The sequence below is a fragment of the Acinonyx jubatus genome, chromosome D3 (genome assembly GCF_027475565.1).
Source record: "Acinonyx jubatus isolate Ajub_Pintada_27869175 chromosome D3, VMU_Ajub_asm_v1.0, whole genome shotgun sequence".
NCBI lineage: Eukaryota > Metazoa > Chordata > Mammalia > Carnivora > Felidae > Acinonyx > Acinonyx jubatus.
This window is the reverse complement of record NC_069392.1, coordinates 44,794,410-44,817,290: the sequence shown is the minus strand read 5'-3', so window position 1 is coordinate 44,817,290 and position 22,881 is coordinate 44,794,410. Positions and strand designations below refer to the sequence as shown.

The 22,881-nt window shown below is 41.5% G+C and overlaps 1 protein-coding gene across 13 annotated transcripts in view; it reads left to right on the top strand.

Moving 5' to 3' along the window:
- Positions 1-22,881, top strand: part of ANKRD29 (ankyrin repeat domain 29) — a 54,065-nt gene that overhangs the window by 15,492 nt on the left and 15,692 nt on the right. For all 13 annotated transcript variants that reach the window (XM_053206283.1, XM_053206286.1, XM_053206288.1 and 10 more), the window contains 4 exons: positions 5,192-5,290; positions 9,927-10,025; positions 12,791-12,889; positions 16,386-16,484. In XM_053206283.1, the coding sequence (XP_053062258.1) occupies positions 5,192-5,290; positions 9,927-10,025; positions 12,791-12,889; positions 16,386-16,484 (396 nt within the window). The remainder of the gene's footprint in view (positions 1-5,191; positions 5,291-9,926; positions 10,026-12,790; positions 12,890-16,385; positions 16,485-22,881) is intronic.

Genomic DNA, 22,881 nt, shown 5'->3' with positions numbered 1-22,881 from the left:
AATGTTCAAAATATATCTGTTAAACCTAGTTGGTCCAAAAAAACCGAACCAAAACCAAACCAAACCAACCAACCAACCAAACAAACAAACAAACAAAAAAACAAAAAAAACCCAAAAAACCTAGCTGGTCCAATGTGTATTCAAAGCTACTGTTTCCTTGTTGATTTTCTGTTCAGATAATCTGCCCATTGATTTAAGTGGAGTGTTAAATCCCCTTACACTTATTGTATTATTTATTATCAATTAGTTCCTTTATGTTTGTTATTAACTTTTATGTATTTGGGTGTTCTCATGTTCAGTGCATAAATATTTACGATTGTTCTATCTTCTTGTTGGATTGTCTCCTTAATGATTATATACTGTCCTTCTTCATCCCTTGTTACAGTTTGTTTTAAAGTCTATTTTGTCAGATATAAGTATTGCAACCCTGGCTTTCTTTCATATCTGTTTGCATTATAAATGTGTCTCCATCCCTTCACTTTCAATCTGCAGGTGTTTTTTGGTCTGAAATGAGTCTCTTATAGGCAGCATATAGATAGATCTTATTTTTTTATGCATTCCATCACCTGATGTCTTTTAATTGGAGCATTTAGTCCATTTACATCCAAAGTAATTATTGATAGGTATGTATTTGTTGCCATTTTGTTTCTTGTTTTATGGTTGTTTTTATAGTTCTCTGTTCCATTCTTCCCTTGCCCTCTTCTCTCATGGTGAGTTGGCTTTTTTAAGTGATATTCTTGGATTCCTTTCTCTTTGTTTTTTGCATATCTGTTGCAAGATCCATCTATATGCTGCCTGTAAGAGACTCATTTCAGACCAAAAGACATCTGCCAATTGAAAGTGAAGGGATGGAGACACATCTATAATGCAAATGGATATGAAAGAAAGCCAGGGCAGCAATATTTCTGTCTGACAAAATAGACTTTAATAGATGGGTTTTGATTTGTGGTTACCATTAGGTTTGCATATAACATCTTCTGGATATAGTGGTCTATGTTGATGGTCACTTAATGGTCATTCTTTGCTCCTCTCTCCCCCCACCACATTTTAGGTATATGATGTCATACTTTACATCCTTTTATTTTGTGAGTCTCTTGACTAGTTTTTACAGGTATACTTATTTTTGCTGCTTTTGTGCTTCCTACTTTTCTTACTCTTAGTTACGGTCTTTCCTTTCCACTCAAAGAGTCCCCTTTAACATTTAGGTTTAGTGGTCATGAATTTTGGTTTAGTAAGACTGGTTTAGTGGTCATGAATTCCTTTAACTTTTGTTTGTCTGGAAAACTCTATCTCTCCTTCTATTCTGAATGGTAGCCTTGCTGGGTAGAGTATTCTTGACTTCAGATTTTTCCCTTTCAGCGCTTTGAATATATCCTGACGCTCCCTTCTGGCCTGCAAAATTTCTGATGAAAAATCTGCTGATAGCCTTATGGAACTTCTCTTGTACTTAACTTTCTTCTTTCCTCTTGTGGCTTTTAAAATTATCTCTTTGTCACTACTTTTTGCCATTTTAATTACTATGTGTCTTGGTGTGGACCTCCTTGGGTTGATTTTGTTGAGGGATCTCTGTGCCTCCTGGATCTGGATTTCTGTTTCCTTCCCCAGATTTGGGAAGTTATCAGCTTTTATTTCTTCCAATAAATTTTCTCTGTCTTCTCCTTCTGGAATCCCTATAATGCAAATGTTATACTTGATGGAATTTCTGAGTTCCCTACATCTATTCTCATTTTGCATATTTTTTTCTCTCACTTGCTCAGCCTGATTCCTTTCCATTAATCTGTCCTCCAGGTCACTGATTCATTCTTCTGCTTCTCTTAGTCTGCTCTTTATTCAATCTAATGTATTTTTAAATTCACTTACTGTATTCTTCATCCCTGAATGATTCTTTGTTATCTTTTTGTCAAGGGTCTCACTGATGTCCTCCTCTCTTTTCTCAATTCCAGTGAGTATGTTTATGACTGTTACTTTAAATACTCTGTCAAACATATTATTTTTTAAAATTTTTTTATGTTTATTTATCTTTGAGAGAGGGGGAAGGAGGGGTACAGAGAGAAGGAGACACAGAATCCAAAGCAGTATCCAGGTTCTCAGCTGTTAGCACAGATCCTGACATGGCGCTCGAACTCACAAACCACAAGATCATGACCTGAGCCGAAGTTGGACACTTAACTGACTGAGCCACCCAGGCACCCCTATCACGCATATTATTTATCTCCATTTTGCTTAGCTCTCTTACTGTGATTTTGTCCTGTTCTTTCATTTGGGACATATTCCTCTGTCTCATTTATTTTGTCTAACTCTCTGTGTATGTTTCTCTATGTTAGGAAAGTTAGCTACATCTCCTGCTCTTGAAAGTAGTGACCTTATGAAAAGAAGAAGAGGTCCTGTAGTGCCCTGCAGTGCAGTGTCCCCTGTTCACCAAATCTGGTGCTTCAGAGGTGTCTCCTATGTGTGTTTTGTGCCCAGCTGTTGTGGTTGAGCCACTTTTTCCACAGTTCAGGTATCTGCAGTGGCTCTCTGTGCCTGTTTTAGGCAGTGTTTGGTCCCTATAGTGTTAGTGGGCCAGTCTGGGGCCATCATGGGCTTGAGTTTAGTCATACTAGGTGTTTGCCAGAGATGCAGCAGCACCAAACTGCAGTGTCCTTTCCCATGTTGTCCAGAGAATCTTTTGTTGGTAGGCGGGGCCTGCAATCAGGCCAGCTGTCTGCCACCAGTCCACTGCTGGGGTTGTGGTATGACTGCTGTGTGCAGTTATCCTTCCCTCTCCCCAGGTCAGGAGTCACTTTGGAATGGTGCTGGCTCTTGTTGGGGCTGCTTGCACACTACCAGGCTTGTGGCCCTGGTTTGAATAGACTCTGGCCAAGAGCATATTAGACTGGGTAGATCCACAACAAGCACGGAGGTTGGGGGGTGGGGTGGGGAGGAGGGGCTGTGATGTTAGCAAGTTAGGTAGTGAATGTGGGTGCTGCACTGGTTCCTGCAAGTGGTTGTGTTTTTGCTGGAAGGAAGGGGAAAGAAATGGTTCCTTCCAGCTCCTTTGTTCCTGGAGAAGTCTCCCCAATGATCCCTGCTCCTCCAGCATACCTCTGAGACTAGTAAACAAATCTCCCTCCCATATACCCGAGTCATGTTTCAAACTGCTGCTTCTGTGCTCTATCTCCATGGGCTGTTTGTGGTGCTGTCTCTTAAAGGGTGAGGATTTCAGTTTCCTCTCACCCTCCAGCCTCTCCCAGAGCTGAGTCACTGATTTTTAAAATTCCAAGATTTAAGTCCTAAAATTCAGTCCCCCTAGTTTTCAAAGCCAAATATTATGAGGACTCATCTTCCACGTGCAGGTTCCCCCGGTGGAATAGTCTGTTTCTCTCCCTTCTCCACAGCTCCCTCCCTATCCCAACCCCCCACTTCCTGCATACAGCAGTGGTCCATTTAGCTCCCCACCACATCTCCACCCTTCCTACCCTCTTCAGTGTGGGCTCTTCTCTACCTTTAGTTATGGAGTTAGTTCTTCCAATCTTTGGATTATTTTCTGAGTTATTTAACACTGATGTGAGTGTTATCTATTGTAACTCCCATTGTGTATCTATTGATACTCCCATTGTATCTATGGGACAAGGTTACCATAGGGTCCTCCTACTTCACTATCTTCCCAGCAATCCACCACATTGTTTTTGTTTTGTTTTGTTTTAATTTGAGAGAGAGAGTGTACAGGCGGGGGAGAGGAGCAGAAGGAGAGAGAGAGAGAGAGAGAGAGAGAGAGAGAGAGAGAGAGAGAGAGAATCTTAAGCAGGCTCTGTGCTCAGCATGGAGCCTGATGAGAGGCTCAATCCCACAACCCTGGGATCATGACCTGAGCTTAAATCAAGAGTCAGACACTCATCCAATGAACCACCCAGGCACCCCCAGATTGGTTTTAAATCAAGGATTCTTCTATCTGCGACCTAAATAAAAATTGTTCACATTCAGGAGGAAGTTAGTAATACCCACTTCCACATACCACTCTCGTCCTGGAAAATACAGAGAAAGGTGTTCAACTTAATAATGGATGGTACAGCCCACATGAATGTCTAACATCAAATACTAAATACAGCCACATGAAGGTAGAAAAAATATAGAGTACTTCCATGAGGCCATTAGCTTTTTTTTTTTAAATCTACCTGTACTTTTCATCCCTAGCAAATAAGACTTTCCCAAAATTAGTATTGTCATTCACAGAAATCAACAAAAGTCAGATGATAACCTAACATTTACTGAAGTATCATAAAGTTTCAATATCTAACACTTACTGAAGTCATATCTAACATTACAGTGCTGAGCACGTTGCCTGCATTATCTCATTTACCCAATAATGTCACCCAGAAGAGGCTTTTATTATTCCCTATTTTATAGATGAGGAGGATGAGCCTTGGAAAGGTTCCATAAGTAGCCCAAGGTCATAGTGTCAGTGACCATTCAATTCTACTGCCTTCCTACAAAATCCTACTGATGAAATGAAAATGAGGCTTGTAAGAGTCACTTATCACCTATACCTAGCAAGCCTTCCTTCTGTGCAGAACCATCTGTCTCTCTCTTGTCCACCCCCAAAAGGCAGGTTGCTGCAGATGCAGAGGTGGTGGTTAAGATCACCATTCCAAACCCTCCAAAACGACTGTAAATTAAACTACAAGCCCCAAGAATTATAAGCAACTTACCCCCAGGTTACACTGTTGGTTGAGGACAGAGGCAGACTTGAACCCCAGGGCTCCTGACTGATTGCTGTGGTCTCCCATTTCCCTGAGGTGCCTTTTATCTTTGCCTGAATCAGTTTTGAGATAAAGACATCTAAACTCAGAAAACCAAGTGGTACCACTTAACCCATCTTTTACATTAATAGTCTTTTGGCTCAGGAATCATTTAATAGAAATTATAAAATGAGACCATTACATCCCTACTGCCTTAAAATGCAGTAATTATGGTTCAGTTGGACTGCACTTCTGAAGTTAATGGAATTAAGTGAATTTTTAAATAGAAAATTCCACCCTCAGCAATGTGTCGCTTTGCTTTTTCCCGTCTAGTCTGCATGAGATGCTTTTATTACTGTGAAATTTTGCACTTGGACATGTCCTGAGTGGAGCTGCCTTCTCTGCAGCCTCTTCTCCCGGACCCTGTGTGACATATGATGGCCTAACCATTCATCTGTCTGTCCTCTGTCTAGCATGGCACCACGCTCCTCATGGTGGCCTCCTATGCAGGCCACATAGACTGTGTGAGGGAACTGGTTCTGCAAGGAGCAGACATCAATCTCCAGAGAGAGGTAGGTCAGGTTTTACACTTGAATAAGAGATGACTCATGTGACACTTGAATAAGAATGACTCAAAATTTTCATAGTAGTGAATTGGCAAGGAAGATAAGAATAATCATTGCTTTTTTCCAACATGACATCAAAGCCCAGATTGCAGGCTTTATTGTGCCTAAATTAAGGCCCAGGAATAGACCATTGGTTGTACTTCAGTTGAATGAATGTTCTCAAGCATGTGTTGTAGTCTGAGGTAACAAGACCTCTAACCACATTCCTTAAACACTCAGACCTTTCCTCCCAAGCTTAAATCAGTTCTTCCTTCTTCCCATGGGATGAGGTGCTTTACAAGTTACAGGATTTTCTTTAAAAAAAAATTTGTATTTCTTTATTTTGAGAGAGAGAGCACGCACGCATACATGCTTGCATGTGCAAACAGGGTAGGGGCAGAAAGAGAGAGAGACAGACAGACAGACAGAATCCCAGGCTCGAACTCACGAACCATGATATCATGACCTGAGCTGAAACCAAGAGTCAGACACTTAACCAACTGAGCCACCCAGGTGCCCCAGTTATAGGATTTTCATAGAGATCATTGCATTTTTCAAAGGATTGGTCACCAGCCTGTTCTTTTTTTTTTTTTTTTTTTAATGTTTATTTATCTTAGAGAAAATGCATGCAGGGAAGGTACAGAGAGAGGGTGGGGACAGAAGATCCAAAGCGGGCTCTGCACTGACAGCAGCAAGCCCAATTTGGGGCTCAAACTCACTCGATCCACTGAGCCCCTCCAAGCACCCCACCAACCTGTTCTTAATGAGGCTCACTTGCTAGACTGCGTCAACCAACCATTATTTCAAAGGGCTTCTCCGACTAGTCACATTTTAAATAAGCTGTCCCCCAAAAAAGCCGTGTGGTGAACATTGGACTAAAATGCGAGCCTGTTCCCACACTTCATTCAAAGGCCATCTTGGGAGTTCAGTCTAGCTAGAGGATCCATTCTTGTTCCAGTGCAGAAGAGCAGTGGGAGGCTGGGCATTTTAACACACTTGGGGATTCAGGTCTTAGGGGGATCCATTTATTTCCGAGCAGATTTAATCTAGGGCCTTGTAAATTAACCTTTATGGAGACACAGCCACGGGTCATCCCTGAAGCGAATCTGACCTCTCAATCCACACTGAGTCAGACACAAGATGGCTTCCTGAAGCAAGCTCCAAACCAAACTGGAGCATTTGATTTTCCTTGACCTAGTCTTATTCGAGGGCCTGCCCTACAGTTGTTTCAGAAAGGATGATTCATTAACCAAACTTTCATCAGTCAGTATGCCCCATCTTCTAGGCTGGACTGTTACACCTGAGTGGAACAAATGAAGACACCCCAGGTGTGAGGGCTGGATAGTACATGGGTCGTCTAAAGTCCATTCCCTCTCCCCTTTGGGTGTCACCTTGGCTATGGACCAAGATGGGCACTTGATGGGTAAAATCTGAAGTCTGGTTCTCCATAGCCCTGGACCAGCAAGCTCCTCAAGAGGAGCCACTCAGGGAAACTATATCAAGTCCAATCAATCTTCTCACAGACAGATTCTTCTGAGCAATTTCCACAACACTGGAGCATTGTTTTAGGCCACTTTTCATGTCAGCAGCTAATTTCCTTCTGGGAGGAAAATGTTTGGGCCCATTTAGAATTATAGTTTGAAATTACCATAATCTTTTGTTTTCCCTTTATGCTTTGCAGCCTTGGTTTATTATAACTTTAAAGGAAAGACAGATCTTCTCTAATAAAAACAATATGATTCAGATCTGCTTACTCAAAAAACTCTATCCTGAAGGGCAAGTTCAACATGTACAAAAATATCTTCAGAACAATTGTGAAAAGCTGAGAGAAGAGAAACATTTGTTTGATTTCCAGCCAATGTATGTTTTTTATGGTTTTATATTGATTTGTTTGGTTCCAGTTGCTCAACTAATATTCTTGGGAATGAAAACTATTGTGCATTGAACAAAATGGCCCTCAAGGACTTACCAAAGTGTGTCCAATTTAGAGGTAACCTTGTAGCTCAAATGATTATGCTATATGAGTTCCCAGTGATCCCTTGAATTTCCTGCAGCCATGCTAGTCTCTGTCAGTAGAACTGCTAAAGAGAGGTCCCAACATCACCTCATCTCTTTTGCAAGCTGAGAGTGCTATGGAACTCACTCATGTAACAGGCTTCTACCTTGATTCATTCTTTACATTTTTTTTGTTTAATGCTTATTTATTCTTGAAAGAGAGAGAGAGAGCATGAGCAGGGAAGGGGCAGAGAGAGAGGGAGACACAAAATCTGAAACAGGCTCCAGGGACTGAGCTGTTAGCACAGAGCCCGACGTGGGGCTTGAACTCATGAACTGTGAGATTATGACCTGAGCCGAAGTTGGACACTTAACTGACTGAGCCGCTTAGGCACCCCAACCTTGGTTCATTCTTAATTCATCTTTTCCATTTAATCCATATCAAAATATTTGTTTCCTGAAAAAGTACCTGCCATTGTTTTCTAAGTTTATCTAGACACACAGAGCTTGCGAGAACCAGAAGCTAATGATCCTGAGAGACCATTGCTCTAGAGAACCAGCAATATTGGCTAAAGCTCTCAGGCATAAGAGTTGCACGTATAGTTGTCATGAAGTCTGGCTTCTATTCTCTACAGATGCTCCATTCATCTGCACAATGATTGACAGTAACTGTATGTTTCAAAATTGATTCTAAGTGCTGAAATAGGATTTTTTAATTAATATATATTTAAAAAAAAACAGTGAAAAACAAATCTTTTTTCTTGGTGAAGAAAGTGAAGAAACAATTTCTAGAAATTATCCCTGGTAGTTTCTTTTCTTTCTTTCTTTTTTTCTTTCTTTCTTTTTTTCTTTCTTTCTTTCTTTCTTTCTTTCTTTCTTTCTTTCAGAAAGAGAGAGAGAGAGGGAGAGAGAGAACGCTCAGGGGAGAGGGGCAGAGGGAGAGAGAAAGAGAATCCCAAACAGGCTCCACACTCAGCAGCCGAGCTCAAACCCACAACCTTGGGATCATGACCTGAGCTGAAATCAAGAGTCAGACACTCAACGAACTGAGCCACCAAGGCGTCCCTCCCTGGTAGTTTCTAAAATTTAGTATCTATTGAGAAGATGAGAGTTTTCCTTTTCTAGCCAAGTTTCTTCATCCAGACCCGATTATATCTTAAGGTTTCTGGAATCCAGTGTCGTCCACTGTAGGAAAGCAATGAGAGGATGCTTCCACTTGTTTCTATGGGAACCAAGGAGAAAATCACTCCTGCCTTGCAGGTTGAAAGGCTCTGGGAAAGATCACATTACCTGTGCCTCCCCGGGGCAGTGTCTGGTTGGGTGCATAGCCCCAAGGTAGATGGTCATGACTGTGAAGTTACTCACTTGTGTTCTGCCACAGTGGCTGGGCTCATTGATCCCTGTCACACACGCGCACATGCACACATGCATACAAACATACACGCATACACACACACTTAAGAAACAAGCTTCAGAGTGATCAGTGGTCCTTAGGCCACAGTTCTTCTGGCTTCTCCCACTTGGGTAAGAACCTACCACTTTAACACTTCCAGGTAAGTCATGGAGGGAGGACTTTCTCTTCACTGTGCCTGGGAGAGTGTAGTGTTCGCTTCATCCATGCTCCAGGCGCTGGGGTGAAGAGTGTCTTTATGTGAAAACTATGTATTCGCCACAGAGTGGTATGATGAATTTGCTCATGTTACACAATGATTTGCCTACCAGTCTTTGAGTAGGCTTGTAAAAATGGATGGGAGGAGAGGATGCTAAAATGTGTGTCTCAGGGTATCACTGATCGGTTGAAGATTTGGAATCAGGCTGTTTCTTGCTCCTATGTCCTATTTTAAGGAATATTTTGAGCCCATTTGAGTGAATTAATTAGATTCTTTCCTGCACTGGTAGCTTTCTAGTCTGGGGTGCTTTACTTTGTAGCCGGAACTCTTCCAGAATTCCTCCCTGTGTGAATAAATGCCCGTGTTACCAAGCATGTTAGTTCCTTGAGGCTGCTGTAACAAATTACCACCAATTAGGTGGCTTAAAATAACAGAATTTCTACTTTTAGGATTCTGGAGGACAGAAAATTCAAGGTGTGTCTGCAGAACCACACCCCCTCTGGAGGCCGCAGGGAGAACCCATTCTTTACCTCTTCCAGCCTCTGGTAGCAGCAGGCATTCCTTGACTTAGGGCCACATCTCTGCCTCTGGGGCCATAGTGCCTCTTCCTCTCCTCTGTGTCAAATGTGTCTTTGCCTCACTGTTTTAAGACAGTTGTCACTGGATTTAGGGCCCACCAGGCTAAGCCAGGATAAGTGCCTCCTCTCAAAAATCCTTAAGTTAATCACATCTCATGCCACATAAGGTAATAGTCACAAGTTCCAGAAATTAGGATAGGGACATATCTTTTGGGTCCACCATTCATCCCATTGCACCAACAATACATTCTCCTTTCGTGTTCTCACTTCTCTGAACAAGGAATATAATCAGTCCAAATGTAGCCACCTCCTAGGCTAGAAGGCTTATATACAAGGGTATAGTGTTGTCTTGTTTGCAAATGTGTAAGTCACGTGTAATGTAACTAAATATCTTAAAACCAGCCTCTTGCTCTCTCCCAGTCAGGTACAACTGCCCTGTTCTTTGCTGCCCAGCAAGGACATAATGATGTCGTGAGATTTCTCTTTGAATTTGGAGCATCTACTGAATGTAGGACCAAAGTAAGAGAACTTTCTTGATTTCATACCCTGTTGAAGAATTTCAGTAGTCATGAATATTTGTTTCTCTTCATCCATAGTATGAATTTGTGCTTCCCTTTTTACAAGATTTTCAAGCCCAAGAAGGTTGGGTTTCACAAAGTTACTTGTCATGGTTCAAAGGTAGTCCTAGGGATTCAATATAAAACATGACATTTTCACTCTGGGCTCACAACTGGAGAATTTTATGGGGAGCTATTTACATTCTGTCTTGCACTGGTAGCTTTCTACTTTGGGACACTAAATTTTGTTAGCAGAGTGGATAACAGCAAGGGCTTCATAACTTTCCCTGTTTTCATGTGCTTTTCTTCACTTCAAGGTTAATCCCAGTGCTATGATAGGAGCTGTTGAAGTATTAAGCCAATGTTAGTGAATCTGAGAGATTTCTAAGAAGGGTGATTTGACAAGCAGTTTACTTTCTGAGATGTCCTCATTGAAATATATAATACGTGATTACAGTTGATACAGTCAGGCAAGGAAGTGTGGTTCTTCCTTTAAAGAAGTCATTGATTCCTCACGTTTGACACATGAATGAGAAAACCGAGGTTGCTGAAAGATCAATTTCGTGTTCACAATATGATTTTACAAGATAATGGTGTATAGTAGGAGAATTGAACTGCTTTAACATTTTTGTAATTGTCAACTTATTTCCAGCCTAATCATAACCAAAAAATTCCTGGAAATTTGCCTTACTTGGGATCTTTTAGGCTTACTTAATCCATTGTCGGTGATATTTTGGTATCAGGGGAGTTTCCAGTGAGTTCTTCTTTTTCTGCTAAGATGCTGTGAATTTCTGTTGGATGTGAATTTCAAATAGGCTCAGTCTGTTCTGAAACCTGCTATTGCACTGTGCACGTGCCTCCAAACATGCTGAATATAATATACAATAACCCAAAATATATGTGTTGCATATATTTTTATATTAATTATCTTTTTATTTTTCATTATAAAAGTCAGACAACTAAGAATAGAAAGTGAAGTCCTACAAATGGAAGTCTCAACTCTTTGAACTTTGAAGTCAGAACGATCATGCACAGCCATATGGCTGCTTCAGTTTTCTTGGTTAACAAGTTAATGCTGGCTTGAAGCCTTTGTCTGTGAGCCAGTTTGCGCTGTCCCAGAAATCCACGGAACACGGGGCCCAGAGCACAATTCCAAATGTTTCCATTAGGTCAGCTGCAGGTATCAGAGAATTTCCATGGGAAGAAGAGAATGTCCAGAGGCTTTGAGTTTTCATATGATCCTGTCATCAGAACTGCCTTTGCTTCCACAGTTGTTCTCATCATTATTGAATCTGTATCCCCCAAAATGTGTCTTTAAAAATAAAAGGTACCAGCTCTTCTATAATAATCACCCTATTTTAGCTCTTCTCTTACCACATGAGGCAAAGAGAAAATTAACAAAATAAAAGTTGGAAATGTTGGTGCTCATTGCTGCTAGTAAGCAAGTTCTTGTTGCCCACCCGCTCCACCCACAGCCACCCCCACCACCAGCCTCAACCCTCCAGTCTCCTACCTCCATTCTCCACCCTTCAAATCACAGCCCGAGGGCCCTGCCCCACCCCCAACAGCCTGTGAACAATGGAGCTCCTACAACAGTGTTTCTCTACGTGAGGCCCACCTGCCACTTGCACATCACAGTGCCCTCATGTGACTGGTCAGAAAGCCTATTTCTGGGCCTCAGCCAGACCTACCAAATCAGACCCTGTGAGGGTGGAAGTGTGAGGGCAGGCATTTTGGATAAACACTCTACGCCCAAATTTAGAAACCACACTATCTTTAGTTATGATTTGTATTTCAGAACCAGGTGACATGTTCTTGCATTGTTTATAGTTAGCTCAGATGTCCACCAACTAATTCACAGAGCCAAACAAACAGCTCACCAATTGTATATGTGCTGCCGAAGTGAGCACACAGCGCATCAAGTGGAGATAGGAGAAGATAATGCCTTAGCTGTAGCACCTGAGGAAAACCATTAAAGGTTTCAGTTGACCACAAACTCAATGAGTCAGTAGCGCGATGCGGTTGACATAAAAGCTAATTCTAATTTAGGCTGTAGAGATAAAAGTGGAAAGGATGGAACAAAGGAATGTCCCATTCCACATCAGACTGCATCTACTTTTTGGTGCTCTGATTCATTCTAGGGCCACATTTTAAAAGAGATCTAGACAGGCTGGCACATGTTCAAAAGAAATGCTAAGTAGGATGGTGAGAAGCACGTGGGATATGCTATAGTTATCCACTCTTAATGGATGCTGACCTTGTCCCTTGAAGGCAAGGGCCGCAGAAGTTTACTCCATAAATCACCTTAATCTCAGAGGCCCACAGCTGGGGGGAACCACAGGGAGAAGTCAACATTTGTCAAGCAGCTCTCTAGCCAGAAGCCACAGGAGACTGTTCAGGAAATTCCAAGACAGAACTGATTGGTACAGACTTTCTGTTCTTTGTTTCTTTTATTGAGATGCAAATAGATTCTTCTGCATTTGACCCGGGAACACTCATAATAACATAGTGCGATAACTGTAATGTATCTCAGGTCATCCACGTGTACAACCTAATGATGTCTTTAGGATGAACCCGGTCATGATTAGAAAGAAAAAGAGATAAAAGAGGAAAAGTGACTTCGTTGTTATCTACAGGAAATGTCTTTTCCAAAGCCCCCACCATGTCAGGAGTACCTGCTTGGTAAATAGGTGCCTGCACTGATTCTAGTGTGTTTACACCTTGCAGGATGGGGGCACTGCCCTGTTGGCCGCCAGTCAGTATGGGCACATGCAGGTGGTTGAGACCCTGCTGAAGCACGGAGCCAATATCCATGACCAACTTTATGTGAGTGCATTTTCAGCGGGACACTGGGTGGACCCTTGCCCATCCTCTCATCACACGTACTACTGCAGTCAAAATTTGGATACCAGAAATGCCAACTTCAAAAGTATTTTGGGGGCACCTGGGTGGCTCAGTTGGTTGGGTGTCCGACTCTTGATCACAGCTCAGGTCTTAATCTCAGGGTCATGAGCTCAAGCCCGTGATGGGCTCACCCTAGGCGTGGAGCCTACTTAAAAAAAAAAAATTTTTTTTAATGAACAGTAGGACTTTAATCTGAAACATCAAAGGAAAAAATGTACAGTTAACCAGATGAGCTTTTTCTGTGTAGAAACATAATCTTGTTTACCCATCTTGGTTATACCCTTTTAAATCTCTTTTACATATGAGATATTTCATATAACTTATGCAATTAGGATCTTCAAAAATCATATGACACTTGCTTATTCATAACATAACAAGGCCAGCATTGGACTTGCTGAAAACCAAAATAATGCTCCTGTTGTAGAGTTATCTAGGAGGAAAGCACAAATAAAGGAGAAATCAAATTATTTGGAAGGCGAGTGAGTGTGGGTAGTTGAAAACCTGTGAAGTGCATGCACACCGTTGACCTTTGAAAGGTAGCTACTGCTAGTGTGGGTCTGTTTGCAGCGAATTGGCAATTAGCACATTACCCAAAGGCTCTTTTAATTGTCACTGTAATTCCACAGGATTTATGGTGAATGTTATTCTGCTTTTGGACAAAATATGTGTGTGTGTGTGTGTGTGTGTGTGTATGAGAGAGAGGGAGGGAGAGAGGGAGAGAGAGAGAGATGAAGTGACTTGATAGAATCTCCTGGTGAGGAGTGGAAGAATTCCTACTTCCAATTATCTAGGAATCACATTTTAGGCTATCTTACCATGAGCCATTTAGCCCTATGGCACTATACTTTCGTAGCCATGGAATGAGATGTGTAGGTATGACCTTTTCCATTTGAACAAGCTTTCCTGAGTTTACATGATTAAATGACAAGTCACAGACCTCTTTGAAGCAATAGCCACTAGCATTGCCCTTTGCGGTTCAAAATCTATAACACCCTTTGAACCTACAGTTTTCCCATCTGAAGGATTGAATCACTTGACACTGGTCTGAGTGATTCTCAACTCTGGCTGTCATTAGAATCATGTAGGGAGCTTTAAAAGAATACTTCTAGGCCCTCTCCAGACCAACTAAGCCGGAATTTCCAAGGACCCAACTGAGAAGCAGGTGGTTCTGATGTGTGCCCAAGTCTAAGAAACACAGGTCTACTACAGCTTTGGCTATTCCTTTGGCTGTATATAATGAAATATATCTAAGAGCATGTTTGAGTATGTGTGTGTGGGGGCTGAACAGGAAGAGCCCAAGTCTTTGGAAAAGGAAAGTGAGTTGTGGTCTTCATAACATTACCACTAATAGTCAGCAATCTGAATTGACTGGCATATTTGTACTGTTAGATAACATTCTTCCAAAGGGCTCACCAGAGTGGCACATAATCTTAAAAACGTAGAGTTTGGGGAAAGCCCATTCCTGTAGTAAATTCCTGTTATAAAGTGACTCTAGAAATTTCGTGCACTGAAACTTCCTTTTACCCTTACCCAAACAGTCCAAGTGTAAATGTTTCTGCCAAAAACAGCTGGACCGCTGGGAATCCCAGTCAATGACTCCTGAAAGCTTCTAGGGACAGAAATTTGGAATACGCAGTAAAAATGCAATGTTTGGATATCCATTTTAGAAAATTTCCAAGAATTAATAGCTGCTAAGAGCTTGGTGGATTTTCTGTGGCAACGCACACAGTAAGGAGCCGCTGAACATTTTATCCCCGTACCAAACATCTGCATAGAAATCTGTATAGGCTGAGTAATTTTTTAATGATTGCCTTAAGAGGAGTCTGGCAGCTCAGTGGACACCCACCAGCACCCTCCACCTGGTCGGACTTGCAGAGAGAGGTGCTTTGTATCTTAACTTGTGGTTAACATTCCTGATGGGAGGAGTGGTAATTAACTGGGTTAGCTAGGTGTTTTCCACTAGGATGTGCTCGGGTTTTCCACTGCAGTCTAAAAATAATGAAGCTCACCACGTTCTGTGAACGCCGTGTGAAGTGAGATTCTGGGGAGGATGGATGCTCTGCACTGACTTCTGTGTTTGCTGACATTACCAATGAATGTCTTTAAGAAAGAAGAAATGCGCAGAGGACATAGACGCTCAGTTAAAATGCAAATAAATAGGGCACCTTGGGTGGCTCAGTTGGTTAAGCGTCTGACTTCAGCTCAGGTCATGATCTCACAGCTCGTGAATTCGGGTCCCACGTCCGGCTCTGTGCTGACAGCTCGGAACTTGGAGCCTGCTTTGGATTCTGTGTCCCCCTCTCTCTCTGCCCCTCCCCCGCTCGCACTCTACCTCTCTCAAAAGTAAATAAACTTAAAAAAAATTAAAACAAACAAAACCACTAAAGAAAATTGGGAGCAAGCACTTGCTTTGGGCTTTTGTGCAGGATTGCTTAGTTGTTTGCAGGTGTTGTTGGTGTCTATTGGGCTGTCAGGGAGCAAGTTCATGGATAATTCTTATGAGGGCAGTTTTCCTGAAAGCATCTTTTGTTTCAAAGCTTAGAGAAACTGCATGTTGGGTGAGGGGGTGGATATGGATAAGGGGACAAGAAAGAGAAAGGGGTAGGAAAGATCTAATTAAAAGGACCCTTTGGGGCGCCTGGGTGGCTCAATCAGTTGAGTGTCCGACTTCAGCTCGGGTCATGATCTCACAGTTTGTGGGTTCGAGCCCCGCATTGGGCTCTGTGCTGACAGCTCGGAGCCTGGAGCCTGCTTCAGATTCTGTGTCTCCCTTTCTCTCTGCCCTTCCCCTGCTCACACTCTGTTTCTCTCTCTCTCTCAAAAATAAATAAACATTAAAAAAAAAAAAAAAGGACACTTCTGATGCATAAAAATATACCAAATAGGTTTGGGGGACTTTGTTGTTGTTTATTAGTAGACTTTCTTTTTTGTTTGTTTTTAAACTAACACTTAGCTCTTACTTGACAAAAGAATTGAAATGGAAAATTATATTAAACGTAGGTATTTTTTAAACTAATTAAAAAGGGGATAAACCCTGAGGTCACACAACAAAAACAGAAGGCAGCTAATGAGAAGTCTGTGCAGACAAGAGAAAAATGATGACTGGCTATTTGGACAAGCTGGATAGTACCAGCAAGTGGGTAGATCGTAAGCTCCGTGATCAAGGTTTTGTAGAGTGAACGGTCATTACGTATATTTTAAGTTATCCTTATAAGCCTGTTTGAAACTTTACCTTTCAACCTGACTTACTGTGATATTTTAGAACTATTCTTCAAAGAATAAAACACTAACCATGAATATGAAAACAAAGTGGGGGACAGAAATGGAAAGTTGTATTAAACGGATGTATTTTTAATTGATTATATTTTAAAATAAACGTGAAAGGTGATTTTAACACTTCCATTTTGACATCTCTCAGGATGGAGCCACTGCACTCTTCCTAGCTGCCCAGGGTGGTTACTTGGATGTTATTCGATTACTGTTGTCTTCAGGAGCAAAAGTCAACCAGCCAAGGCAGGTAATGTCTGCGTGCGCAGAACAGTGGGCAGGCAGGGCCTGTTGTCCTGGGGCAGCGCCTAAGATAACCAGTCAGCTCTGGGCATCTTTAAACCATTTGCCTCTGTGACGAAGTCAGTCTTTGATTGGGGTTTCTTCTGTTCTTTGCTTTGGGCTCACCTGAAAGCCTGTGAAATCAGGCTGACTTCACCATTTACTATTTTTGAAACATGGGTGTTTGGTATCTGAGGTCAAGTGCATACTTGGCCACCTCATGTTCAAATAAATTGTGGCTGCACTGAGGTAACAAGAGTGGGGTGGGCTAGCCTGGGACGTAGGTAAATAGAGGTGAGTCAGGTAGCCTTGCCCCTGCCCAGTCCCCCTTATCTCTTACCCCTGCTTCTGCTTCCACCAAACCAAAGAGGAGCCCATTAGCCCACTGAGAAGCATTAATGGGTTCCATGCCTTCATCTCTCACAATTATAACACTAATAGAGACTTAATTTACCAAGAGCAAGCTAATGTCTGGCAAATCAATCGGTGGATACTTAAAGGAAAAGAACCACAAGGTAATACAGGTCACACATTATGAAAGATAAAGAACCATTCAAATCTAAGGCATTCTAATTAGCTTCTCTTATATAGGAATGATTTCTGCACTAATTTATTTTTAACAAAACATTTAAGATTAAAGTAACACTACTTTAAAGATAGTTTTCTTTTTTTTTTTAATATGAAATTTATTGTCAAATTTCCATACAACACCCAGTGCTCATCCCAACAGGTGCCCTCCTCAATGCCCATCACCCACTTTCCCCTCCCTCCCACTCCTCATCAACCCTCAGTTTGTTCTCAGTTTTTAAGAGTCTCTGATGTTTTGGCTCCCTCCCTCTCTAACCTTTTTTTTTTTTTCCTTCCCCTCCCCCATGGTCTTCTGTTAAGTTTCTCAGGATCCACATAAGAGTGAAAACATATGGTATCTGTCTTTTCTCTGTATGACTTATTTCACTTAGCATAACACTCTCCAGTTCCATCCATGTTGCTACAAAAGGCCGTATTTCATTCTTTCTCATTGTCAAGCTGATTTCTTACCAGTAAATGGCCCCCAGGGAGATTCCCATTGTAATGTAACATGATGTGAGAATGCCCATTTGTTCACTCAGGGAAGGTTGATCTGAGCTCTTGGCCCCAGGCTTCTTCAGTCTTTAAAAGTGCAAGCACAGGGGTGCCTGGGTGGCTCAGTCAGTTAAGTGTCTGACCTCAGCTCAGGTCATGATCTCTTGATTCATGGGTTTGAGCCCTGTGTCGGGCTGTGTGCTGACAGCTCAGAGCCTGGAGCCTGCTTTGGATTCTGTGTCTCCCCCTCTCTCTTTCCTCCTCTGCTCATGCTCTGTCGCTCTCAAAAATAAATAAACATTAAAAAAAAATTTTTTTAAGTGCAAGTACATGGGAAGCCAAGAAGTGAAAGGGCCTTTGGGCAAAGTGGATTTCAGGTCGAGAATCCTGAGTTCTAGATCCAGCTCTGCCAATAACTAGCTGTGTGGTTTTGAACAAGTGAATCAATCTCTGTGGATTTGTCTGCCTCCATTGGAAAATTAGGAGGCTGGGCAGGATGATCCAGACAATCTTCAAGCTCCCCCTTTTTGGTAGCTGTTTTATTCAATATTCAATCAGTATTTCTTAAGCACTCAGCATACGCAAGATACTATGAATGTGAGATTACATTTTTAGAATTTTAAAGATATTCTTAGATTTAGAGGACCCCAGGAATACTCTTGGGAAAGGAAGCTTTTAAAAAAAGTTGCACTTCCATACCTGCCAGAGATGACTTTTGGGAATTGGAGTTTAGTATTTTCTTGCTGGTCCTTCTTATTTTGAAAGTGTTGATTTGACTCTGAATCAGAGGCTTCATTTTGCCAAGGTTAACAAAAGGAACTGGTAATTTTTAGATTGCATAAGTTTGATTTGGAGGCCATTATTGAGCATAGGACCATGAAATTAGAAATGAAAGATTGTCAAGATTCTCAGGCCTCTCTATCTGTACATCTTTCTGAAATAATTTCTGGCACTTTGACAAATCTATTTGTAAAATAAATAGTATTAACCATATGCCTAACGCCCTGTTCATAAAAGACCAAGTTGATATAAGATATTATATTTCAAATATTACATGCATTATGTCCACTCAAAGCTAAATTCAGTCATGTGATGACACTGAAGGCAAGAAATTAAAGAGTGAGCTAACAGTGCCATGGTGTCCACAACACCCATGGCTGTTTTCACTCCCCACACTGAGGATGACCTGGTCAAAGTGGATGACTGATCCAGCAGTGGGAGGACCCCACTCTCAGGTCAAAGTCAAGTGACATGACCTTTTAAAGACTGTACCCAATGCAATTGTTTGGAATTATGAATCCAACCCTGAAAAGATTGTTATTCAGGAAAAGGGTGTTTATAAAATAAGTTTGGGGGGAAAAAGCAACGGAATTTTTCCTTTTTATAGGGTACACTCACACCACTGTATCAAGTCATAATCTTTTTTATTACCTGCTGTGAGCTGATAATGAAAGGCTGTCTAGGCAGGCCAGACTAGTCCACATTCTGTCTTCTTTGAAAATGTAAACTCTGCATTTTTAATTCCCTTCCTAGAAAACAAGCAGTGTCATAAATATGGCAAAAGTGATAGTAGTCCCCACTGACTTCGTCACAAGTTATGAGGAAGTTAAAAAAAAAATTCTAATTAAAAGTTTCCATTAAAATGGCCCATGCATGGTAGAATACTATATTGGCAGGGCATTTGGAAATCGGTGTTTTATTCTGAAATCGCAACTGACACATTAAGTCATTGTTAGAAAAAAAAATGTTTCTAAGTTTATTTATTTTGAGAGTTAGACAGAGGGGGAGTGAGTGGGGGAGGGGCAGAGAGACAGAATCCCAAACAGGCCTGAGCTGTCAGTGCAGAGCCCCACACGGGTCTCGAACTCACAAACCGTGAGATCATGACTTGAGCCGAGATCAAGACTCGGACGCTTAACTAGCCGAGCCGCCCAGGCACACCCAGAAGATTCTTGAATTTATAAAATAAAGACAAAGATGTTTGCCAGATTTCATTTCTTAGTATTTTTAGATAAATCCAATTTATGATTTTTTTCACTGCCACTCTATGAGGGTCCTGACATTTATGGTACATTGTGACAGGATATTAACAAAGCTGCAATGAAATTATTCAGTTGACATTTGATCTGAGCTGCAGGGAATCTGAACAGTAAGTAGTAGGAATGGCTTTTCCTTGTAACTCTATCACAGATGAACTAACTGAAAACCTTTCTAGGATTTTTGTGACAAGGAATCATAATCACAAAATCATAAGCAGCCTGGAAAGACTAAGTTCTTGATGCGAAACTTGAAAAACTTTTCCTCTTAGTTTGTCCTAGATAAAGAGGTCAAGAGTCACAGAGATCATCATACTCTATAGTCAAGCTAAAAACCTATCTTCAGTTCTTTCTACATGACCTCACCAAGTAAAGTTGATACAAGTCAAGCCTTTTTAATCACCAGCTTAAGATGGCTATTTAGCCTGTTTTTCTATCAGCAAAATTCTTTGACATATATACTTTTCCCAACGCAACTCATCCACCTTATGAAACAATACTTTCATGGAGTGGCAAAGGTCTGAGTGTTTACACAGGGCTGGGTTTAGCCTGTCATCACTCACTTCTCACTAGTCTTCTCAAAGTGCTGATCAGTAACTCTTTGAAGCCTGCCAAAAGGCCATCTCATAAAGTGCCCTCTAGCCTTGGTCTGCACTTGTATGCAGAGATGCTGGGCCCCGGATAGTGACAGTCCTCCCAGGTTGCAAACCTGGAGGGACGAGCCCAGTGTTGGGCAATGGGAGAAAAGAGGACCGATAGATCGTTGCAGTGTCCTGTGGAAGCACATAGCAACAGGGAGGCACTCCTGCTTGCATGCCCTCTGCACATGGTAGGCCCTCCAAAAAGGTATGTTGATCCAGAAGAGAGCCTGTGGATTGAGCAGAGCTCCAGTGAGGCCCGGAAGGGAGAAGACACAGTGATCAGTGGCTGCGAACTAGAACTAGACTCAGATGTAGGGCCCAGGCTCATAGGACACCAGTCCTGGACAGATTGTAAGAGCCAGGTAGGGAGCCAGATCCAGGTCTCTGGGAGGCGAGTCACTTGTGAGTTATGGGGATATGGCTGTCTTAAGGAAATGAAACACAGTCTGTTTTGCTTATTAACTGCATGACCTTAAGCAGGCCACACTCCCTGAATTTCAGGGGTTCTTTTGAGTTTCTTTTATTATTATTTTAATAGATAACAGTGTTATATTAGTTTCAGGTGTACAATATAGTGAGTCCACACTTCTGTATATTGCTTAGTGCTCATCACAATAAGGGTACTTTTAATCCACTTCACCTATCTCCCCCATCCCTCCTTCCACCCCGCTCTGGTAACCACCTGTTTGTTTTCTATAGTTAAGAGTCTGGTCTTTTGTTTGTCTCTCTTTCTTTTCCTTTGCTTGTTTGTTTTGTTTCTTAAATTCCATATATGAGTGAAATCATATGGTATTTGTCCTTCTCTGACTGACTTATTGCACTTAGCATTATACCCTCTAGCTCCATCCACGTCATTGCAAATAGTTAAGATTTCAATTTTTTATGGTTAAGTAACATTCCAGTGTGTGTGTGTGTGTGTGTGTGTGTGTGTGTGTGTGTGTGTACTATATCTTATTTATCCATTCATCTATTGATGGACACTTGAATTACTTCCATATCTTGCCTATTGTAAGTAATGCTGCTATAAACATAGAGGTGCATGTATCTTTTAGAATTAGTGTTTTTGGTAAGTAATCCTTTGGTAATTAGTCCTTTGGGTAAATACTCAGTAGTAGAATTAGTGAATCATATAGTAATTCTGTTTTTAATTTTTTGAGGAACCTCCATACTCTTTTCCACATTGGCTGCACCAGTTTGCATTCCCACTAACCATGCATGAAGATTCCTTTTTTATTCACATCCTCACCAACACCTGTTGTTTCATGTGTTGTCAATTTTAACCATTCTGACAGGTGTGAGGTGGTATCTCATTGTGGTTTTGATGTGCATTTGCCTGATGGTAAGTGGCGTTGAGCATCTTTTCATGTGTCTGTTGACCATCCTCAGATATTCTTTGGAGAAATGTCTGTTCATGTCTTCCGCCCAGTTTTTAATTGGATTATTTGTTTTTTGGTGCTGAGTTGTATAAATTCTTTATATATTTTAGATACTAACTCTTTATCAGATATGTCACTTGCAAATATCTTCTCCCATTCAGTAGGACGTCTTTTAGTTTTGTTGATTGTTTCCTTTGCTACAAAGCTTTTAATTTTGATGTAGTCCTGGATTGTTGTTTTCTTAATCTGTAAAACCAGGATAATTATGGTACTTCTGTTATTATCATTTCTATTTCATCCGGGCCTCACTGGAAGAGAAAACCCATCAGGTATCATGGTTGCACTTTTTCTCTCATGAGCCAGGTAGTCTCTGTCATCTCAAAGTCCCCTCTTGCCTCTTTTCCTCTCCCTACTCCTTTTTTTCTAGCATCTTCTACTTACTCAACTTGTATATAGTCCCTAAGTTTATAGGGTCAGAGTTCCAAATTCTTGGAATAGCCATGTCATTGCTGCCACTAGGCTCTGCACACCAGGCCAGAGTGGACTGGCTGGCCTGCCCATCCTTGGTCTGATCACCTGTGGGTTGGGAGAATAGGGTCAGGCTGAGCAATGGAGGCATCAGTTAACATCCTTTACAGAACTATTTGCTGGACTGTGGACACCAAGCAGGGATCCAGTAATGAGAAATAGGTTCTGGGTCAGGGTAGGGCTGGTAGCAAAGTCATCTTGGTATTGAAGCCACTCTGCTACTAACCAGATTCCTTATGTCTCTCGGGCTTCCAACTTAGAATAGAATTGGTCCCTAAGACTTTGTCTGGCTTGAGCTTGTAGATGGAAAGAGCCTAAGTGTGAGGACTAGAAGCAGCAGAAGCAAAGAGCTAGTGCCACTAAATATACTTGTTCCTATGGAAGGTTGTAATTCGTTTTCTAAGTAATCTCTAAGATCCTAACTAAAATGATATGACGTTTAGTTTCCAATACAAATCATGTCATATGCTCATTCTCATACTGTGATCTGTCTATCAAAATGCATTAGATAATACTTGGAAATGTTATCTTGGATGGAACAAGGGGATAACCAAGTCAGAAGGAGCGGCACAAGTCACCTGTGTAATCCCCTGTCAAGCACATGAATCTTTTCTCTAGCAGTCCTGCTGAGTGGTAATCAGTCATTGGTGGACCCCTCCAAGTGTGAGGGGACTCATTACTAACTCATCAGCTTATTTAGTCTTTAACCAGCCCTCACTACC